The sequence below is a fragment of the Anabas testudineus genome, chromosome 21, assembly GCF_900324465.2.
Source record: "Anabas testudineus chromosome 21, fAnaTes1.2, whole genome shotgun sequence".
Classification (NCBI taxonomy): domain Eukaryota; kingdom Metazoa; phylum Chordata; class Actinopteri; order Anabantiformes; family Anabantidae; genus Anabas; species Anabas testudineus.
The window spans coordinates 23,330,824-23,353,994 of record NC_046629.1 but is presented as its reverse complement, the minus strand read 5'-3'; the positions used below and the strand labels follow the sequence as shown (position 1 = coordinate 23,353,994).

Here is a 23,171-nt window from a genome sequence, read left to right as displayed (position 1 = left end):
CCAGTAACCAACAATATTAACATAAAAATCAGACATTGCAGTTTTTCCAAAACAATACTTTATATTGTAGATGTCAAAGACAACATGTTAGAGCCAAGAAAAATGTACTATTTCTGTAACAATGGTGGAACAAGTCAAAAACAACTGATAAAAAAGAATATGCATTTTATACATATGTAAACCTAGAACTGTTTTTGAACCACAGTGGTCATAGAGATAACTGGCTTATTTATAGGAATGGACAACTATAACAATGACCAGGCATCTGGATGGAGCCCTTTGATAAATGCAGATGTGACAAAGAACAACAAAAAAAAGTCTTCTGAAAAAGTCCATCAAAGTCACATCTAGCCTGGTGAAATCGTCCATTCAGTTGATGCAGTTTACAAAGCGTCCCCCTAAAACAATCTGTTTTCTACATAAATACAATAAAATCTATTGTCTGTGTTACAAGTGCTAGATACATTTTTATCCTTGTTTGTAAAATAGTCAACTTAAGTGTTTCAGTTTTGATGATTCCACATGCTACGATTAAAAGCACAACATTGAAAGCACCAAACTCTTCCCCACCAGAAACACAAAAAAGCAGTAAAAGAGATGAGACAGTCTGGATACAGTGAAAGTAGCACTAATGTCCTTCAGTGAATTGAACTACGAGGTTTAAAAGAAAAATCTGCCCGCACCTAATAGATGGAAATTACAGCTAAATGGAATGTTTCTCGTTTTTTTTTTTTTGTTATTGGACATTGTGTTAAGACTAACAGTGAGGACAGACAGTCAGAGAAGCCAGAGCTAGTTTTGGCTTCTTTAGAGAAACCAAAGCATTCAACAGTAGAAAACCCATGAATGGCACTGCTGTGCAAAGGTTCTGGGAATGCTCTGGTTTGGGTTACCGAAAAGCATCTGATCAACACGCACGGAGGTGTTAAGGTGATATTCAGGACAGCCTGACTCTATGCATTTTCACATTCCCCACAAATGCCCTTGTACTGGATGCATGAAGAATTATGATAATGCAAATATGGTCCTAGAAACTTGTGCAAAAAGTTTATACAAAATACAAGAGAAGGTGATACATTTCTGTGGGGATTAAAGGTAATGCACAGTAAAATCACTATAAACCCGAACCATACAAAATAAAACTAAAGATGTGATGCCCTGCAAATCTAAGTGGAAGATGCACAAAACAGTCTTAACGTGATCTTTGACCTCTCTGAAAATGTGCAGGAGACAGTAAAGGATCCTATGCAGGTGGTTTAGGGATACGCTGTATGAAATCAAAGGTACATCTGCAGGAGGAGATGTCATCATTTGCCATTTGACAATGCACTTGTCTCATTTTGATTTGACATTTCAATCAGCATATGACAATTTTAAGTTATATTTTTCTTAAGACAAAGCTGTGCTTTAAAAATGATGAAGCCAGGAATGAGAAGAGTCAGCATCGAGTTTAGGAATGGGACTGCACATGTAAGCTTGATGAATGCAAAGGAATATTAATTTGAAATACAACAACAAAAGGACACTGGGCCTGACAAGTAAATAAATACTGATTCTGTGGAATAATTTGCAAAATCCATCACAGTAAAACAAAAACACGACCTTGTTTTCGTTCTAATTCATCCTTCCTTTTTTCTTGTTGGAGGATGAAACTGTGAAGGAGGAAGGAAGAACAAATGATGAAAGAGATCACAACTTTGGTCATTACTAAGATGTGTACAATTCAAATTTCAAATTTTAGTCTCACATTTCTTAAAATAGTTTTTTTTTGGTGCCAGCGAAAATTTGTGTTTTTCAACAATAACATATACACACATAAAATAACAAAAGTCAGGATTTGTATCAATATTCGTAACTGTGGGCAACTGAACACCTACTGTAACAATGTGGTGATAAATGGGAAGAATAATTTCTCAGTGTTGAAAGACAAAAAGACAACAAGGTGCTTTCATTAACACCCTAAGAGGACCAACTGTATGTAAGACCAATAAAAAGTATGATTTTTCCATATCAGCTTTAAAAACAAGATCATAGTATTTCATGATGTATAGATATATATAATATACTGATTTCTTTTTATATATAAATCTACTATGAACAGACAGTAAATACACAATTGTCCATCATTATACAAAGTAAAAACATTTGCATCGGAATCCTCCCAAAAAAACCCTGAACCCAGGAAACATCATGTAAAGTCCACTAAAAACAGAATCTGAACTCTCTCACCTTTCATGAAGTTTATCACCTTCAACGTAACAGAGAGACTGAGAGGGACAAAGTTGAGGAAGTGCACAAAACGAAGACAGTGGAAAAGAACACACAACAGAAAGCGGGACAGAACCAGAGGAAAGACACGGTTGAGAGGAAATCAAATCAACAAAGGCAGAGTAGTGATAGACAGAAGTGTGTGGCAGGAATACCCAGGAGATCAGCATCCTATGTACAGTAAACGAGAGTAAACACCACAGCACTCCGGTAAAAAAATGCATTTGATCAGAACATGAGATTTGCTTTTGGATGAAACAAAAATAGAAGGTAGTTGCCCAGAGGCAAAGCACAAGTTGGAAGGATGGTTACAGACAAGAAGGTTTACACACTGTCCACATAGTGCACAGTGGTTGGTACAGTGTAGTCACTCTGTAGAAATGTTGTTGTTGGACAACTGCACAAAGGTGCTACTCCACGGTTTTAGTGTCTTGTCCAAGGACACGTGGACACTGAGAATCAAACCACCAATCCTGGGGTTCATGGACGACAAATCTGATTCAGTATTCAGTACCGATATATGGAAATGTCTGAAAACAACCCTAGAGGAGGATTTATCTAGAACCACTATCTAAGCTACATGTGCTATGTAAAGTTGGAACGATGTTAAAGCAAAAAACTCAAAAATGTGTGTATACACTGTGCTTCACTCCATGTGAATAGATGTAAACACACCTGCCTAGTAGCACCTGACATTTGGGGAGCAGATGTGCTTAACGAGGGGCAACCAGCTGTGAGAGCCTGTGCGGCCCAGGAACACTTCACTGGAAAGTCCCAGGTGGCACGGTCCTTGTTACCACAGAGACACATTTGTCTCTGTGGAGAGGGCTGGTTCAACAAATTGGCCCATATGATATTCATTCCTGTCCATCCCTCATTAGCTGTTTTAAACGTGAACAACTGTCGTGTTATAGTCTGCATTATATGCTTGTGATTTGACTCTACAGAGATGATAGTGATGATGATCCATCATGCTTTGGCATCATTATCGTCTAACTACTACATACAGTATGTTGCTCTAGTACATTGCATGCTACTCAACTCAACTCCTCTTCTGAGGAGAACTGATGCCCATTTGATACATGGTAACACTGACACTTACTAATCTCATCTTAAACGTCTTTTCAAAAGAACCAACTCCAACTTGTGGCTGGGAACTACCTTCTACGCTGAGTGGGATGAAGGTGCGGGAAGAGACAGCAGGCTGGTTGCAGGGAATTACAGGTAAACATGCCACAGTCCTCCAGTCTATGTGCCAACAACATGCAGCCATTTAATGTCTTGCCAGAATAGAAATGTGTAAGGGGGGTTGCGGAGTCTCATTCCCAAACCTGCTTCTTAAGGCAAAGTTCAACAGAAAAGGTTTTTAAAACCATTTTTTTCAAAGGCACAAACACACAGCCTTTCATCGTCAGTGATTGTGGAATCAGAACACCTGCTGATATTTCTCATCTGTGATCTGCGACCACCTTGGCAAAGAGCAGGGAGCTCCACCATCTTGTTCCTTTCATCCAGATATCTTAAAAGAGCAGGAATGATCCAGCTTTAGTGCAGAGTCACAATCGCACTAGCTCCGGTGGTTTCTGATGAAAGCGAGAAGACGAAGATAAAGCACGGAAAAGAAGAGAATAGCAAGATAAGTAGACTGCTACAGATCATCTGTGCATGGTTCTGACTGGCATTCAAAAAGTATGTTTGTGTAGTGTTTTAAAAGCACTGGCACTCGAGGTTGTCATCGTGGGATTGTTGAGTCGATCCTCTTACATCCAGAGTCTTGAAGAAACAATGCAACATGTTATGCTGATCAATCTGTGCACTGCTGATCAGCGAATGCATCCCTCATCCTCCAGTGTTCCAGTTTCTCTTTGACGGCCACTTTTGTCAGCTCTGCTTGTTCTCTCTCATCATAAGATGCCACTTGCTATGGCAGGGGTGACAGAGTGGAGTGGCTTTTAAATTGAAACTGATCGGATGAGGACTCTGTCAAAGATTAAGTCTGAGTGGTCAAAGGCAGAGGGTATTTCTTTACATGGGAGCTTCCTCTTCCATTGGTTCCTCTTCCGCCCTGTGGAAAACACAATACCGTAATGAATGCAGTAATATTACTGGCTTATATTTAGTTTGTGATGGTTACTGTGATTTCATGTCACACACCAAACCCACCAACATATTTGGGTATTTAGCTGCTACGTTCCAGATCAGTGGATCTTTAAATGCATACTAGGATTTATCAGTCATGAAGAAGATCTGGACAAAACGTCACACCTCTTTCCAATGTGCTTGCTGGCAACAGACAACGAGGCCATGGCAGAGACAGTCTCGGCTTCCTCTGCGTCATGTCGGAGGGCTTCGCTCAACGAGCAACCGAGAGTGGAGGCAGAGCGCTGCAGCGAACGCCAGTATTTACCTATAGGAGGCAAGGACAATTACACCAAAGTGTGTATTTAAAATTACAAGAAAAGCCAGAATGACACAATGACACAATGTGACAGCATGTTCATAATCCACTCACTGTGAGCTTCAATGACCTTCTCCATTGAGCGGACAGCGTTGGCATTCGTTCTCTGCTGCAGCACCTCATCAGGAATTGGATCCAGCTTCAACAAATACAAAACAATATTCACACAAAACACATTTCCCACTTAATGTTTTCTACTGAAAGCAAGTGACATTATACACAGCACATAGAAACTCATAAATAAGCACTGTATCTTTCCAATATCCATGCTGAAGTGTGCTGCTGCAGGGCAGAGGGTTAGGTTAGCTTGGAACTGAGCCTGTGTCTTGAGGAACATCACCTAAGTGCATTTAACGGCTTCAGGCATTTGTGAGATATAGTGAACACAGCTAGAAATCTATTTTTATGACTGTGACTGACAGGTGTTCAGAACCACCGCTCCAAAATACTGAAAATCTCACTTGAATTAATGGGGTTCCCTTCTGGTTTAAAGGATCACTTTTGAATGTGGACTACAGCCCAGTCTTGAATCACTCCAAGAGGTGGGAAACAAGCCCGAGCTGCTGACACAATAGAAAATAGACCTGCAGATGCTCACCTCCTCCCACTCAGCGAGAGCTGTGCTACTCTTTGACACAAACTACAATGTGCGCTTTGTACTGTGTCTCGCTCTGAGGAGACATACCCGTGTACACAGATGCACATGAATGGAAAACTGCTCCTCAAACATACATGTATACTCATGCACACACTCATGCCTTCACACCTCAGGGAGTACTGCTAAGCCTATGAAACTCCAAGCCACAATTCAGAGGAAACAAGGCTATTCCCCAATGCGCCTTCCCAACCCGGAATGATTCAATTTCCCCTTTGGCCGACTGCACATACGACACTTTCTCATCCTATTTTGTCAAACAGGCCCACTCAGCTTTGCATTCCAACACACATGACATGCATTTTCTTTTCAATCTTAACCCAATGGAATAAAGAACCAACTGAGAAACATGTAAAAAGAGCCACAGAGAAAAAAGGGGAAAAAAAAAAGGTTTGGCCTTAGATTTGGGAGCAGTATGCCAGGGACAAGAGGAAAAAGCCACTGCTGGTCAGACTCACTTGGCCAAGGGTGGAAGTTTTCTTTTAATTAAAACAAATAGTGTGTGGGAGGGGTCCACACAGGCTGAGGGAAGAGGCAGTCTGGGGAGAGCGATACTTTAATCCTGCTGTGGCACGACAGACCACATCATGCACACAGTAATGGACAGAGGCGCATGCACACAGACACACATACCGTATGCTGCACATACACGATTTGTACAAAATTATTTACATTGGTCTATTTGCCATTTGGTTGATAGAGAGCAACTTACAAAGATCCTCCACAGCGAAGGAGGCTTAATTGAACAGGCAACCTGCACATGTTGTTCAGTGACTGAAAACCAACCCCTCTCAAAGCAGACGTCACTGGCAACAAAATGCAGGGACTTCCAGCAAAAAAATTGCTAGAAGTCAGCAGCCAATGAAATACGAGCAAACAGACATTCACAGTACTGTATGTGACTGATGCACTTCCACTGTTTAGCCCACAACTGTGAAACTGTGCTTCCAGATCAGGGTACCCTGAGTTTTATTAATGCAGGGTGGTTGTTGAGTGGAAAACCAAAACCAACACACACTGAGAACACAACTATCAGCTACAGTATGAAGCTCATCTATGGGGTAACTTCATATTTTAACGGGGGGCAGCAGCAGTCATTCATGCCTTCCATCTCAAAATTTGCCAGACTGTCTGGGGACTCCCATCAAATTGTACTTTTCCAACCTTCAGTCTGCATCCGCCAAAGTCTCACCCTAACTTCAGCCAGTTCCAGCCCAGACCTACCCAACCCCAAGCAGCTCAGCTCCCTGTCAAAGGAAGGTCAAGGGTTCTCTAGGGCTTCTTGGGGTTCACCTCAGTGTAGCGTTGGATGGGGGCAGCCTGTCAGCTTGATTGACAACTGGGCCTCACGCTTATAAACTTTAATGGCTCTTGTCAGGGGGCCCCCACCTGGCAGGTATGGCAAACACACATGCACACACAGTAGCATGAGCACTAGCATATACTTGTCGGTCACTTCATTCACTGCAACATTTCTGTTTATTTGAGTGGGTGGTCCTGCATCTTCATACCACCATATGTGCAGTAGGATTTGAGGGAGAAGGAGAAGGAGGAACGCCCTTTAAGGAAATTAGCTGTCATCATCGTTCACTGATTTCTGAGGACTGTGTCTGTGTGACACAGGTCTCCAACCCATGAGGTCCTGGCCAACAGAGTGGAGACACCGTGGAAAGCCATGAGCTGAGTGAGGAATGTGCCCTGGTAAAAACATTCCTGAGGGAGGCTGACACCAAAACAGTGGAAAGAAGAGAAATTCAGCAAAAGAAAAGTGCACAAGGCATTCATTGTTTACTGTTATGTCCATGTGCATGTGTTGGCAGCCACTAAAGCTGGCTGATTATGTTATGCTAACTGAACAAGGTAATGATGTGTATTGTGCAATTCAGGTGACCTTTTTGGAAAGGGTGTATGTTGAGCTTTTAGTTGGGGGGTTGGTGGTGGTGAATAGTCAGGCCCAAGGGGGACAGGTGAAGTCGAGCGTCTTACTGTAACTGGAGTGTAAACACATCGAATAACCTCATTGAAAGCTGGTAACAATTAACATATTAGCCTGTTGTTTATCAAATAATTGCTAACAACCATGGTTTGAGTTGGGCCAACATGTGTTTGTGAGCAATCATCAATTAATCCTGGGTTCAGAGTTGACTAGTGTAGCCGCCAATGCATCATTCATGAGCTATTTAACTAGAAAGACTTCAAAATTACGCACTACAGTGGTGGAGATGAATAAAGGAGCCAGGGAAGTCCTTTCAGCAATTTTCATCCATCTCTTTCCCAGCTAATTTGAGCTGCTTTCAAAGGAAACCTAATGCTCATTATAGCAAAGCTTGTCTTGCGCTGCCAATAAAAGCACAGATATATTTCTCACACTGGCGAACAGTAAAACACTGGAAGTAAAACCTACACAGGAGGTGAAGAGGACTAGACTAGACTTCCACGTAATAAAATACAGTGTATATAATAAACAAAGTGGGTAATTGTAATTTCCTAACTCTTTATGTCACCTTTTTTTTTTCTTAACTCTTGTGCAACTCTAGTTGACTCATGCAATGCAGCAATCTGTCAGTCCAAGACTTACTGGTATTTACTGCACAGTATCATTTAACGCATATTTTGTGGCTTAAGATACAGTAAATGCTATTGTTAGATCAGAAACTTCTATTCTGGTGACATCTTGGGTTCTGGACACTTCCAGACAATACAAACCCTCTGGCAGGATGAAGCTTCACAAACAAAGGCACAGCTGACCGACTAATACAGCTGTGGTCCCAGTCCTGGGCCGACTCATTTGCTCCTTGCACACACACACACACACACACACACACACACACACACACACACACACACACTCATGCACAAAGTAAAATATATGATCTAGAAAAAACCCAACCATTGGAAACATTCTAACAAGTTCAACATCCATTTGAATGTTGGCCACTTCTTGTTGCGTTCTGCTTTGTTGCTCAACCTAGTGGTTGAGGCTACAATACCGATTAACTCTTGCCTTAAGATTTCTGAATTAAATTGCTACACTTTCTCCACAGAAAAAAAAGAAAGAAAGAAAAAGAAACACTAGGCCCCTTTTCTCCTCCTCTAGCTCAATTCCCCACTGACATTTTCCAGCTACATTCCACGTTCATTACAGAGACCTTCGCTGAGATTATGATAAAAACACTTGCTTCCTGTGGTTTTGATCTGATTACAAACATTTCAGCCTCTTTTTTCCTTTGCTATCAGTTATCAAAGCTGCACACAACTGAACGATCTGCCTTTGTTCAAACAGCTGACATCACTTGCTGCCAACCGACGCAAGTCATGAGAACTCTAGATCTATTCTTAGCAAGTCAACAACATCTACGACATTCGTGTTGTTCATGGCTTTATCAAAGTAGCTTTTGCTAATGAGGCATTCTGTACAACTCTTTCCACCATCCTGATGTCATGACACCGTTCCTGCAAAAATAACAGCAAGTATTTGTTCTGTATACTCTTCAGGTTTCATTAAAAAACGTTGCAGTTTTTCCAGAGGTTAAATTGAGACTATGGTTGGTATTCAATATAGGGCATGCTGCACTAAACTAAACTGTTTATATTGGGATATATAATAATCCATACTTTTCTGGAGTCGATGGGTACAGTACTCTGTACAGCTGCTTTGTAACAATAATTTCCTCCCTTCCAACTTCAAATGATTACTCAATTTCCCTTTATTATGTGATCTGCAGGCCCAGGCTGACCCTGCTGGAGGAGGTGTGAGTGTAACCATTTTCAGATGTGTACCAGTCAAGGGGCCCTGGGAGAGAGGGTGAGAGGGGTGTCCTGCAGGGCTAAGGCAATTGACGCCCCCTGCCTCCTGCCTATTTTCGAATTTTCAGCTCCCTGTGGCACCCATCCAGTGACCTCCTCCAAACCCCTGCTGGGGCCGGTGCTCTGCAGGCTGCTGAAACCTAAGAAGCAAAGCCCTTGATCCAATTCATTATTTTTGCAGAAGGGCGGTGTTGTGAGCAAGGAGAGCGTCCTTCACACTAGCAGTCCAAAGTACAAATTCAGTGACAGCAACACAGTGTCTGCCCTGCTGAGGTGTCCCTGAATTTCTTTACCAGTCTTTACTATCTGTAATGGCAGTATTGTGAAGCTTTGAGTCATTGGTATGCACAGTGTAGGTAAACAGAGTTAAGTTATTAGATGAAGCCTGTTGTTTATGCATTTCTCTTATCATGCAAACACGTTTGCCACAAGAAAGAGTGCTTTGAATAATAGTTCCAGTCTGTGCAGTGTCACTTCAAAGTTTCTGCATGGTATCTGCCTGTGGTGGTCAGTGTCTTCATGTTCCACAGACGGTGGACTGTTTGGTTGCAGTGGCTGAGTTTTATTAATGTGACCCTATGCTATTGTTCTGTTTGTTTTGCTTTAGCTCCAAGATCCACATGGAACATGTCCATGCAGTTTCTTACGATTCCAAGAACTCATTTACAGCCTGAACTGTCTGGAGAGTTGAAACAAGAGGCCTAAGGATGCACAGATTCCATTTTTGATAATGCATTTACAGATTAAGAGGTAACTGTTAAATGCTACTAAATGCTAATTACTATTTTGTATCCACTGGATAAACAATCAGTCTTGATTCATAGTAAGGTCAGTAAGTATATACCAATCAGAAGTGTAGAACCACATGTATTAGTATAACTTTTCTCAATGCCTCACTGGGTAGAAGATAATGGATTTAGCAGGGACAGCAATCATTCCAGTGATAACCAACACTTTGAGGGTGTGCTTGTGGCTAGGCCTGCAGCAACACTTGACAGTGGTTAGTTTCTCAAAATAAAAGAAGTTAATGCATGACTGTGAGTCTGGATATTCACTCATATTGTATGTAGCACTATTGGTGTTGTTGCACTTTTAGCTTGTTTAGCTGAAATAAATAAGAACACTACTATGTAGTGACTGTGAAAATTAATTTCCAAAAATCTGGACTGCTAATATCCTTCAGTCTATGTTTGTCCTTGTTTATTCGGGATCAGAGCAAAAAAGCTAAATCACATTACTAGTGACCTTGACATACATGCTTCATGCCAGGTGTCAACTATAAGCAGGCTGAGTTGACTTGCAATGCAACCTTGGCAGCATCTTAATATAAGACACTTATGAACAAGTGGTCACACTCTCTTCTCTCTCTTTCCATAAATCTCCATTCTGTACCATAATTCAGATGTCATCTAACAGTAAAAGCCATGATATTTCTTGGATGCATAATGTGTTGGGGCCCTCCAAAAAGCACTCAAACCTCTCCATTAGCTGGAAGCAAAGAGTGGCCGGCTGTGTGGAGCTGTTATTCTGTTGTGCGCACAATGACACAGACTCATGTAGATGTTTGCTCAGTTCCACAGTCAGACTAACACACTCCCACAGCTAACCTTCTGCCTGGAAATCCTCTCATTCTGACGTCTTTGTGTGCAAGTGTGGGTGTGGTAAAACAGAAAGTGAAAAAAATATGGATTTGGCCCTGAGTGCTGTTGGTTTTACAAGCACAGTTCGGCTTTTTTTAATTCTTGTTACTGTCAATTGATTTGTTTTAGAATTATTCAAGTTAGTGATTCAATTATGGTACACATATGTCAAAGCTGCCTGAGATGTAAATATGTAAGCAATGTGGTGGCATTTTCTAGCATCAAGTGAACAAATCAGAAAGGTATATTATTAAAATTTGACATTTGTAAAATCACTAGTAAATGTATTTTAAAATTATCATTCAAAATCCGAGGAGTGCATCTGGATTCTCAAAAATTCATGCTGACAACAAAAATAAACCAAATGCTCTTCAGCTGCCTAAAGGCCATATATTTTGTATAATAATTTGATACAATTAAACAGAGACTGTACTACTATTGCTATAAATGAAGAATCATTATGCATTTATTAAAACTGACTTTTGCAGCATAAATGTAATTTGGGCTGAAATTAGTATCAACTTTCTCAAATCTAGTTTAAACAATCATGCCAATTCACCACATTATATTCTCTGTTGAAAGAATTTGTGCTGCTCTACTAAGGTCCCATCATGTACCTCAGTCCATATTTAATCGCACACTAGCCACATGTTTAGTCCTTTGCTCAAGGACATTTTGATGTTAATATATTCATCCTCCTCTCAGCTTACCTCATTGCCAAGCATAGCGGAGACACAGGCTTCAGAAGCATCACATATGGCTGTGAGGTCATGACCTCCCTCCAGGGCAAGCACCAACCGCCCGCCTGCCAAACCCATCAGCTGCCTGGTCAGGTAGCCAAAGCCTGTACACACAGGAAATGACAGCAAAGACAAGGTAGAGGCAGAGAAGAGGAGTTAGATGAAGGAGTAGTGCTCCTCAAGCTCTGACTTCCTTTTTGGATATTGTTCAAAGAAAAAAGAGAAAAAGGGGACTTGAGGATGGATAAAGGAAGGGGTGACTGCATCAGAGAGAGGAAGAGAGAACACGAGTGCACTGTGGATTTACTGGGGGCCAAAAAACAAGCCATAATATGAGCCAGGTTTATTTTTAATAAATGTCGCTTTGCTGTAAAGCTTGGTCACAGCGTTTGATGTTTTTTCAGAAGGAGAGGGGTTTTAATATGCATTCAGCCATACTTTCTTCTCCACTGAATTCTACCCATATCCCCTCTTCCTGCAATTCTCTCTAAACCACCCACATCATACCCCTTCACAACCAAGTCCCCTTGTTTTGATAGTTTTAGAAAAGCTCCATGCTGGTAAGCCAAGGTCTTAATCTGAATACACCAGTGAAAGGCAGAAACTAAACACAAGGAGTGTGTTTGCCGGTCTATGCCAATATGTACAGGGAGAATGCAATTTACAGGATAGCATGAGATCTAAAAGCTATGCATCATAATCTGCATGCATAAACTGAAGATCTTATCTACAAGATATAGCATGCTGAAGAAAAAACATCAGTAATTAACTGGATGATCAGCACTTACATTTGGCTGTCACTCTGTATCCTCCCAGGGGTGGAGCATGTCCTTCCACCACATCAAAGCCTGAAGATACCAGTACCATGTCTGGAGCAAACTCATTGGCAATAGGCATAACCACCGTCCTAGAGTATTCAACAAGAAAAAGATAACCTCAACAAAACAATGTATTTATGGTGAGGGCTGTTTGTAAGAACATTTCTATAAAAGTATAAAATTGTTGATTTATATAGGACACTTTGGTTGAAAACAAGTGCATATATTTCTGATTTGCTGCCTTCCACAGAAAGGCCAGACAACACAGAAGATTTAAAATATTCTGTTTGTGACTCAAGCTAGCAGCATAGAAGGTTTAGCAATAAGCCCACAGTCACATCTTTTTCAAGCAAGCCCATTAAATAAATATACATTGTATATAACATATATTGTGCCAATAGCAGCTGCCATCTGTGTCATAGGTTGGTTAAAAGACAGGACCACTGGGCTACAGCCAAACATCAGTTGATCCAACATCTGAAAAAGGGATGGAAAAAGAGTTCAGGGCATGCTGCTTGTTTCAGCGAGAGTACATTTAGAGTTGTACATTTAGAGTAAAAAAAAGTACCAGCATTGAAACACTTAGAGCACTATGGGCAACATTAGTTTCTAAATTTCACTATTTTAGGTGGAATTCAAGACTAGTTCACTAGTTCAATATTGTGATACAGCAACATCAATTTTAGAAGTAGTTTTTTTGAAAAGCTAAATATATAGTGAACTCTGTGACCTTTTATTTCCAAAAGAGCACACGTGATTTCAGAGGACCACTATTAAAATACTTTATTGATATTTATTGAGATCTATATCTAGTGTGCTGCCCATCCTTTTAAATATAGTATGTGCAGTACTCAGCTAGAGATGCATCATGTAAATTTTGTTGTGCGTCAGTCACTTTTTAAATTCTTGTTTGGATTATCTCCCATTTATGGTTTGACAGAGCAAACATCATCTTAAAGAGTTTGTATGTACAGTTTGTGTGTGGCATGGTTACCACATGCACTTTTTGAAGTGGGGTGTTTGGAAATATGGAGGCAGCAATACACTTGAAGGTCCTTAAGTAAAAAGAAGAAACGGAAGGAGGAACATAATTGCATGTGTGTATGTGTGTTAAGTACGGAGGATAGTTCTAACACTGGATGGGTGTGGTGAATGAGGCTCTCTCTGTACAATCTCCATCTTACACACAGCTGGTAGGGAGGGAGTGCTCAAGTGTGTACTGTGTTTAATGATTCACTGCAAGTTGTGGTTGGAAAATCCAGTCTAGTTTATATGATGACCCTATCTGAAATAAACAAAACACTGGATAGGATATGTGTGTCTTTAATACTAAGACAGTTTTGTACAGAATGATTAGATTAGATCATAAAGATTAGTCTAGTCTGAAATGATCTTAATTAATTAAAGTTAATCAATTGTTTCTAATATTTCATTTTTTATTTACAGGGTACTGTATGTATAATAGTACAAATAAATTAGTAATCCAAAATAATCAGTCACTCATCTGACCTATATTACTAGGATAAAAAAAAAACACTAACTTAGCTGACTTTATATAAAGGTCAGCTAAATGTGTAATAGCATTTTGGTTTAGCATGATTTAGGATGTTTCACTTAGTTCATAAATAGTTAGACTTCCCAGATGGCAAAACAAGTGGCTCTCTCTGATTTCACTGTGGGACCTCAGGTTTGACACAGGAATTTTTTTGGGGGGTCTGGTATATTTGGGCGAGCTGTGTTTTTGTGAGGTCTGCGAGTGACGGAGTACCACAGGGTTCCGTCATAGGTCCCCTGTACTTTGCAGACCTCAGGAACACGATGCTGGTTTGCAGGCTGTGGGTGAGCAGCGTGCCCTGAACTCTGGCCACCGGTTTTTCCATCCCTTATTCACCACCAAATTATAACCCTTAACTGTGCACACCACACCCCTACCACAACACAACACTCATACATACACACAGCTGTCTGAGGGAGAAGCGGGAAGTAGTATTAGGAGCTTTCTAGTAGTCAGACTAGTATACATGAAGTGCATGTGTCACTGTGTGTGTTGTTTTATATTTTAGAGAACATCAAAATGCAAAGATGAAGTTTGACAGAAACACAATGAATGAGAAGATCAAAGGATGAAAGAGGGTAAGAATGTCAAACAAAGTCAAGAGGATGTGGACTATAAGAGTAATAAATGAAAACATAACTGAACAGATGATAAAAGAGATGACAACACTGTATGACTATTGTGAATATCATTTCCAGCATTACCTATGTTTTATAGCAGATAGCAATCAACAACCAAACCTATTAATGAGAATCTTTAAAAATTATATAGATATATTTTTATGAAAGTTTTTTTTGTTTACTTTGTTTACCGTGTTTTCATTTCATTCTTTTTTTTTACCCTTTTACAAACATTCATACACACACCCCCATGGCCCATTAACATTTGGGCCATAAAAGACCCCACACTAAAGGGAGTTGGCTACAGGCACTTATGTGGGCTGACACACAGCGCAGAGGATGCTTTAACCACTGAGGGATTCCATACGCCCTCCTCCTCAAACCTTCACAATGCTGAAAACTGCTGGTGTCATCAGTTCTAGCTCTCACCCCCTGGAATAATATCCTGACATTTAAAGAAAGCCACAGTAATCAATTAACAGACTGGTATAAGGGGAAGCTAGTGGTTTGGAGGAAGACTAATTGCGTGTGAATCACAGGCTATGTATGTGGAGATGAAACAGGCTTTCTGTTAATTAAGGGAGGAGAGAGTTTATGACTGAGCCGTAGGCTACAGGACATCCTGAGCGAAAGATCTAAACCACTGCTGGCTCACTTGTGGCTAGCTCTAGATACTGGGAGTGGAATTGAGTAAGTACTTGGGTAAGATATACCATCTTTGTTTGGCATTGTTTGGTTTACCTAGCAACAGGTGTAGATCTGACAACTAAGAAAAGGTTGACCTGTGTTCGGAGGCGTGATAGAGGTTGTGGGAACATTGTGTGGTTATTAGGCTTTAGTATTTTGGTACTGGTCTTCATTAAGATGAGCAACTTGTGACAAAAGAAGCACAGTATAAATCAAAGCAGCAAGCTCCAAAAATACTGGCTCTTACACTTTCAATATCTTCAGATCAACATAACCTTGATGGCATAACACCAGAATCAACAGCCTTCCCAAAAATGAGTGAACTAACTTGTCTATGTAAAATTTTAAGAACTTGTCAATGTGAATTCACATTCAGGAGAAGCTAATTTAATCTATCTAACAGCAGTTTAGTCTACAAATAATTAAGATCAAATCCACAGTGCAATGAAATACTGATTTCCACCTGCTAAGTCTACATAAAGCCTCTTTTTGCCCAGTAGATTTCTGTTGTCAGTCAGCTGATGAAGACAGTTTGTAGGAACTGGCATGGATTGCATTAATGATGCTTCAGTTGACTTGAATGTGGACATAAATGATCTCACTTTCAGTGTAAATTCTCAGTATGTGTGTATAAGTGTGTGCAATATAATGTGTTTGACAATGGATATGTGTGTGTTGTTACAAATCAAACACTGGATTTGATGCTAGGTAAAATGACACTTCTAGCTGTAATGAATTTTGATGCAAAGTAATTTGTGTATGTTCATGTTTATAGTGAAAGAAGTGCATTTGAAAGAGAAACTGCTTCACAAGATAATGTTACACATAATTTCACATACATTTCTGCTTCTGTTTACACAAAAGATATCTCCCTTGATATGCGCTCAAATTCTGCTCCTATTTCCTGAAGATTCCCTATCGATGCCTATCAGTATCAACTAACAGGAACTAAGGGCCTTCCTTTCATTTCATATGCTCCAACTAACTACATGCTTTTATCCAAGGTGACTTACCAGTGAGGTACAAAACAACAAACAAAAAATTGTTTGGTAGTTATTAACATTGTTTAAAGATTTAGATGACAAGCAGTGGCCATCGAGGATCAGGTTTAGCTACCCTGGTCAACCCAGACTAGGGACTACTCATCATCATCTAATTACTATAGTCCTCAGCATATCCATTTCAACATTTTAATTATGACCTTCAATCCAGTGTGGCTATAAAATAGACAAGATAAGGCACTACTTATGGTTATTACGTTTTTGTATAGGTATGTGGTGTAATATATTGGTGAACAGTTACAGACTTTAAAAGCTTCCAATTGTTTTTCAATTGCACTCAGGACTGATATAAGATTTACCATATATGAAGCCATTGCAAACAAATACAATCTACCAGAATTTATCGGAGGAAATTACCAACACCATCTACTCTCAAGGTTTCTACAGGTATTAAAAGGCCAAACCTAGATACATTGTACTCTGAGATTCAACCTCACCCATGCAAAAAGGGTCAGGCACAGCACATTTCAGAAGAAAATACATATGCTGTCCTTTAGAGGGAGCAGCGCTCATCAAACCAGTGAACAAAAGGTTAAACTACAGCGCTTCAAGGCTTTCCCCCTTCGTTCATAAAAAAGTAGAGGAGAGCGGGAGAAGACAGAGAATAAGAGAGCGAAAAACTCACACACGCACACTTACACTTCAAAGCCCTGTCATCTGGCGCTGCAGAGAGCTGGTTTGAATTAAGTTTAATTCTCGTGCTCTCTCGTCTTTCCAAGTTCATGGCAAAAGACGAAGTGAAAGGAGGAGGTGAGAGAGGGAGAGGGAGAGGGAAGGAGAGAGAGAGAGAGAGAGGGAGACGGTGCTTCTGGTTTTCATTAGAGCCAATTTTCTTATCTTTTTTTCTCTGTGCTTTCTGGAGGCTCAGGCTCGATCCCCTGCAAATGCAACGTGGCACAGGCCAGCAGAGAAATGTGAAGGTGCCGGCTGCAAGGCAGGCATTTCCTCCTCAAGAATGAGAGGAGAAGACCAAGATACACAGACAAACAAAGAGACTGAATGAGAGAGAAGGAGAGGTTATGTGTGTCAGGTGTCATTCCACATGCAGCAGATACATGTGGAAGTGCACTGATGTAAAAGCTGAATGTATGAGCATTTGTGCAGCTGCACGTGTTCCTACGCCCTTGTGTGCAACATGTGCATTATATATACATACATGACAATTTACTCTCTGTATCTGTCTTTGCTGTCCTGTGGCGCGTATAAATTGTCAAATACAGCTACCGCCTGTGAGGATTAATGATGCCAAGTCTAAGGTGATACACACCCAAACACTCAATGTCCATCATTTTGGATTTGTGGATCATGTCCATAATGCAAAGAACACAGATCTAATAAGCTACAATTGCATAGACAGAGCACACAGAGACAATACAAGTTTCTCAGTATAAACATTCACTCAGAGACAAGCATGTGCTCCTGAACAAACATACACATGGTGAAACTGTATAAGAAGTGGTTTTAATGTTAACAGAGTTCGCTCATTTAACTGAAGCATGGTGCATTACTAACTAAGTTAAACATGCAGTGATTGACTCAAATACAGATGGAAAATCTCCAACAAAACTCTTAGAAGAGCTTAAAGGGTACCCAACCAATGTTACACATGAAGTTCAGTTTTTTTTTTTTACCACGGAGTATGACACAGCTGAACTAAAAAGATAGTTTCATAATGTCTGTGGCTCTGGGCATTTTCTTTTTTTCAGCTACACATTTTAAACTAAAAGCACCCATTACACAACGGTGTGGAGTTTGAGAGAAGTGGGCATTTAGGGATAAAAGTGTCTAATAGAGGATTGCATTGAGGTGCAGGAACATTGCAGGGGATTACAGGAACCTGGGTTTTTTGATCAACATGACTGAAATCAGGAAATCTAGTCCTTTGCTGCACTTGTTTTACTCTTGTGAGTGCACCAACGTTGTGCTTGCTAAATTTCCGAATTCACCCTTGTAATATAGCAAGTCTACATTTATAACTGTTAGTAATAAACAAGTGAAAACTGTATTTTTTCTGTGACTAATCTGCAACACTACAATATGTTGGTAAAAAAAGACAAGCCCACTCTCAGCTATCAGTATCTGTTATATATTATTATAAAAGTGCAAAATAGTTAGCAAACAACATTTAAGTCTTTCAAATGAAAATAAGAAGCTTCCCTTTAGAAATTTGTGCATACATACTTACATTTTTCAATTCATTCATTCTACACAATATAATCATAGAATTATAGCATGTCGCAGCTACACAGATTTCTCTAGTTAACAATTAAAAGTAGTATATAGGCATTTTTTTCCTATAATCTACACTGAATAATGGCAACTAAATTATTTCAATACCTCCACTGATCTAGCTCAGAGTAAACTCCCTTAAACCACTGTTTGTATTATAAGGTTCTGGGCCATGTTAATCTTAAATTGCGTTGAGAGTTGATCAGATAATTTACACATTTACCAGTTGTAGTGTTCTATGGTCATTTACATTTACGTCCTCGTTCCACCATCGTGGAATCACTGAGCTAAAAGGTTTTGCCTGGGATCTTTTAAGGTGAAGTGAGAGGGCCATAAGCCATTGTTCACTGGCAGTGGGAGGGATTGTAGACCTGAATGAGGGAGTTCAGGTAGGCCAGTGCTGTTGAGTTGACCACTTTATAGGCTTTAAACCTGATACGGCTGATATGCTGCTGCATTTTGGTTCATCTGGAGGGGTTTGATAGTTCATGCTGGTAACCCCGTCAGTAAGACACTGTAGTAGTCCAGACGAGATACGACCAGAGTCTGCACAATGAGTTGGGCTGTGTAGTCCGAAAGGTAGGGTCTGATCTTTCTGATGTTGAAAAGGGCAAATCTGCATGCCCTTAAGACAGAGGAGATGTTGTTGGTAAAGGACTGTAAATTATATCTGTAGCGTTATATATATTAGGTGGTTGTCATCAGGGCACATGCACACAAAAGGGTAGCAAGAGGACAATGGAAAGAGGATAAAAGAATATAAAGTGGACAGAGGGAGCGTGAGAGCATACAGTACAGGGGTCTGGGGTGCATTAGCAGGATAAGGTGTGTTTCCAGGAGGTTGCGTGCTGAAAGCTGCAAGAAGATAGTGGCCTGTCAGTTTGAAGTTTTTGGCTCAGACCAGATGGACACACGGTCACAAGCATAAGTTCATCTTCAAAGAGGGCTGGAACCAATCTAGACCTTCTTCTTGCCAGCTGTATGACCCCGAAATGTGTAAGAGACATGTACATGTCTAAGAGACTCCATGCCTTAATGCTTTTATGCCTTACAAATTTGGGTGTGCGTGCACGAGGTCATGGGTGGGGGACACTATAAATAGCTCCAGACAGTGGACCTAACACAAATCAGGTCTGGTATGAGGGGGACCTTCCCGTCTACTCAACAGCTCCTGATAGACCATTTGACATAAGTTACAGTATGACTGGGACTGCTATGTTTCCCTCCAGGAAGCCCAACCACTATCCCACTCTCCATAGAATAGCCAGTGACATTATTGTTTTACCTGAATGCTGCGAGATATTCTGCATCACCCATGGGAGGATCCAGTCCTCCAGTAAAAGCCATGTTTACATTGAAGCCTTCCCCTGCTCCGCTGCCCACCTGAGAATGCATAAACACATATACAGTTTAATTTGTTAAGCCTACATTCAGACAAACAGGAGGTCAGGAAAGCAGAAAAACAGACTGGTTGTTGGTCGCACTTCGTCAGGTGCTCCACTGCCTGGGAAGAAGTTCCCGTCATCGTAGCGATGTAGTGACAGGTAAAGAACACTGGGGTCTTCGTAGAAGGCCTGCTGAGTGCCATTACCATGGTGGACATCCTAGAAACAATTAAATGAACAATGGGACATATCAATGTTAAATTTAGTTCTGGATATGGAAAATGCTTGATTAAAAAAAACAAACAAACATGCATGTAGAGACATTAACCAAGACATTTAGTGTGCATCAAACAACAGCCGTATTACAGCAGTCCTTCTATGACAAATAGGAAATCATACACAGACAGGACCAGGATTAGAAATACCTGCATTATGACCAAAGACACTCAGAGACAGACAATAGTCTGATCTGAATCTTACTGTGATGTCAGAAAGAGACAGTCAGGAGGATTCAATAAAAACACTCAACTTCAATAGTGATTCACTTCTGCCAACGGCATGACATCAATTTATATGACCTCATTGTCTACATACAAGAATGCTTTAATACACCAAATCTAAAAATGTCCCTGTTGGCCAGAGGCAGACTGGCATGACAATGAGTTTGCTAGCTGCTGTCCCCCTGTGACAGACAGAGAGGAAATGAAAAGGACCTTCAAAGGCTTTTGGGAAAGGCTCTGACTAGCTGGGGACACCACTGAAGAGCACTGATCCTGGATATGAGGATTGTCATGTCTTAAAAACAAAATTCTCTCTATTTGAAAATAAATAAACACATAGATACAATTATTTATATAGTGGATCTAAATAGCAGAACGTCCAAGCCTCTTCTCTCTCACACAAGGACAATGTATAGGGTTGTGGATGTTGTTGATCCAGAACATAGTCTTAGGTTTGGATCTTTTCAATTCTGGTCTTATTGCTTTTTTTTTTCCAGACAAAGGGTCATTAAAATCCAAAATGTTCATCCTTTACAGTGTGGAACTCACCCAGTCCACGATGAGGACTTTACTGACATTTAGCCTCTGCTGCAAGAGCTTGGCTGCTATGGCAACTGAGTTGAAGTAACAGAACCCCCTGAGGACACAGAGAGATGATAGTAACACAGCGCTATAAGCTTTGAAAAAGTTTGATAAAGTTGCCGTTATACAAGCCGGATCTGATCTTTACTTACATTGGCGTGCTCTCCTCAGCATGGTGTCCAGGTGGTCGAACTACAGCAAAACCATTCTGTCAGGGAAAACAAAACAATTGTTGTATCTGACCTTCAACTTCCCAGTATGATGTAATGATACTCTTCCTCTCTGCCTGAGAGGTTACAGGGTCGGATGATGTTGAGAAACTTCTTAGCGTCACATAATCACATAAAAAAAAAAAGACAGTGAAATCAACAAAAATGTGTACAACTGATTAAAAGCAAAATTATTTTAATACCACATACCAAATTAACACAATGGCTTAGTTTCACAGGCAGAGAAAAATAGTGTACACGCACACACACACAGAAACAGATGCTTACTCAGGTCAGTTAAGGGGAGCTTTGTTAAGGCAAGGACCTGCGGGACTCCCAGCAAGTGTTTTTGGGGCTCCCACTGCTATGTGGGGACATTAGATAGATGTTTGGGCTGATGCAGAGCGAGGCAAGCTGGACTAATGATGTTGAGTCAGCTGTTGTGGATTAGCAGCCAGCAGGGAGATTATTGTAGAGACAAGTGCCTCAGCTGGTTTCAGGACACACGCTTAAAAAAGGCTGCACAATGCGGCATGTAAATATGTATATGTGAGACGGATTATTTATGCAGGGAAAAAAATGTCAATGGATCAAAATAGACCTAGGGAGGGGAACAGAAAGCACAGATGGAGAGCCTGAAATGTGTGACTGTGTGCTCCTTGAGTAGATTTATGACATTCTGTGGAGTTCAGAGAGTTGCTGGTGCAGGTGGAATTTGGTCATTTGGCTGCAGAGGATTGTCAAAGGACCATCTGTGTGCGTGTATGTGCATGTATGCTTGTGTGTATGTATGTGTGGCCATATGTACACATATTTATGCATGTGTTGAGATAAGGTTAAGACCAGGGTGATACCTGTGAACTTTAACTCTTAGTAGGAGAAAGTCAATATCCTGGTGAATGTTCTAGGGTGCACAATACAAGGAGTTATCTTTTTGAACTGTGATATTTTCAATCACCCAATGAGCTATATAGACAGACCAGACTAATATTAGAGATGCTGACTATTAGCACACACACTACAGCCAAAAACCATGTCGTATGAGCATGGGGTGGTACTGTCTCTTTAAGGAATGTCATTAGTCTGTGGTATGTTGGTGCTAAGCTGATGCTCACTGTGACGGCTGCTCTGCAGGTGGCTGTGGTGTAGTACTAATAAAGCAGGCCTGTTAGTGGGTACCGTTAGCGTTCGCAGTGCCTGTGCGCCGGGCCTCCCTGCTGGGTTCAAACAGTAAGCAGCCTTCGCCACAGACACAGGAAGGCTGGCTGGTGGGCAAGGCATGATAGGGGTGGGGTGTCTGTCTGGAAGGTGCTAACGAGACTTAGACTTAGAGTAGATGGTTCTGGAAAGAGGTTTCTCTTCTCTTGATGTGTTGGGGGGATGGAAAGGACAGTATCGAAGGTAACAAGGTTTTATTAATCCATCAGCAAATAAACATGTACATAATCACTTGTGATTTGAGTTTGAATTTGCTCTGCTTCCTTTTCTCTGCAAAAATGTTGCCATCTAACATGTAGCTCAGCTGGAAAATGAAACAACGAGGGTTAATCAGACAATCAGACTGAAGACTATTTAGTCATGGGGTTAATTTGTGTTGCCACTCTGAGCTCTGTTTCATGTTGGGTCCATCTTAAAAATTACAGACACAGGAAGGTCACACAGACATGACAAACATCTATTGTTTGTTTCTAGTCCCTAAAAACATACTGTGGCCCACCTAATCAGACTCACCTTCAGTTCCCCTGTTGCCACTTTGAAGACCAGCTCCACCACAGAGCCGACGGCCAGACGAGCCGCAGTGGATGAATGGACTTCATTCCAAATGGTGTCGCTGTCCACCTGCCAACACACACGCAAACACGCATGCAGTCATGTCTTGTTTACATCACAATTTATAAATGGAGTAAAAAAAAAAAGTTGAACGCTGTGTTCTTTTCCATTTACGTAGGAGTTAAGG

The 23,171-nt window shown here is 40.8% G+C and overlaps 1 protein-coding gene across 3 annotated transcripts in view; it reads right to left on the bottom strand.

The window, feature by feature from the left end:
* Positions 1-364: 364 nt before the first annotated feature.
* hdac4 (histone deacetylase 4) overlaps positions 365-23,171 on the bottom strand; it is a 101,011-nt gene continuing 78,204 nt past the window's right edge. For all 3 annotated transcript variants that reach the window (XM_026376571.1, XM_026376572.1, XM_026376573.1), the window contains 10 exons: positions 22,946-23,053; positions 21,158-21,213; positions 20,973-21,060; positions 20,023-20,142; positions 19,824-19,921; positions 12,357-12,475; positions 11,539-11,672; positions 4,781-4,865; positions 4,534-4,675; positions 365-4,333 (listed from right to left, as the gene is read on the bottom strand). In XM_026376571.1, coding sequence (XP_026232356.1) covers positions 4,294-4,333; positions 4,534-4,675; positions 4,781-4,865; positions 11,539-11,672; positions 12,357-12,475; positions 19,824-19,921; positions 20,023-20,142; positions 20,973-21,060; positions 21,158-21,213; positions 22,946-23,053 — 990 coding nt within the window. In that variant the 3' untranslated portion in view covers positions 365-4,293. The remainder of the gene's footprint in view (positions 4,334-4,533; positions 4,676-4,780; positions 4,866-11,538; positions 11,673-12,356; positions 12,476-19,823; positions 19,922-20,022; positions 20,143-20,972; positions 21,061-21,157; positions 21,214-22,945; positions 23,054-23,171) is intronic.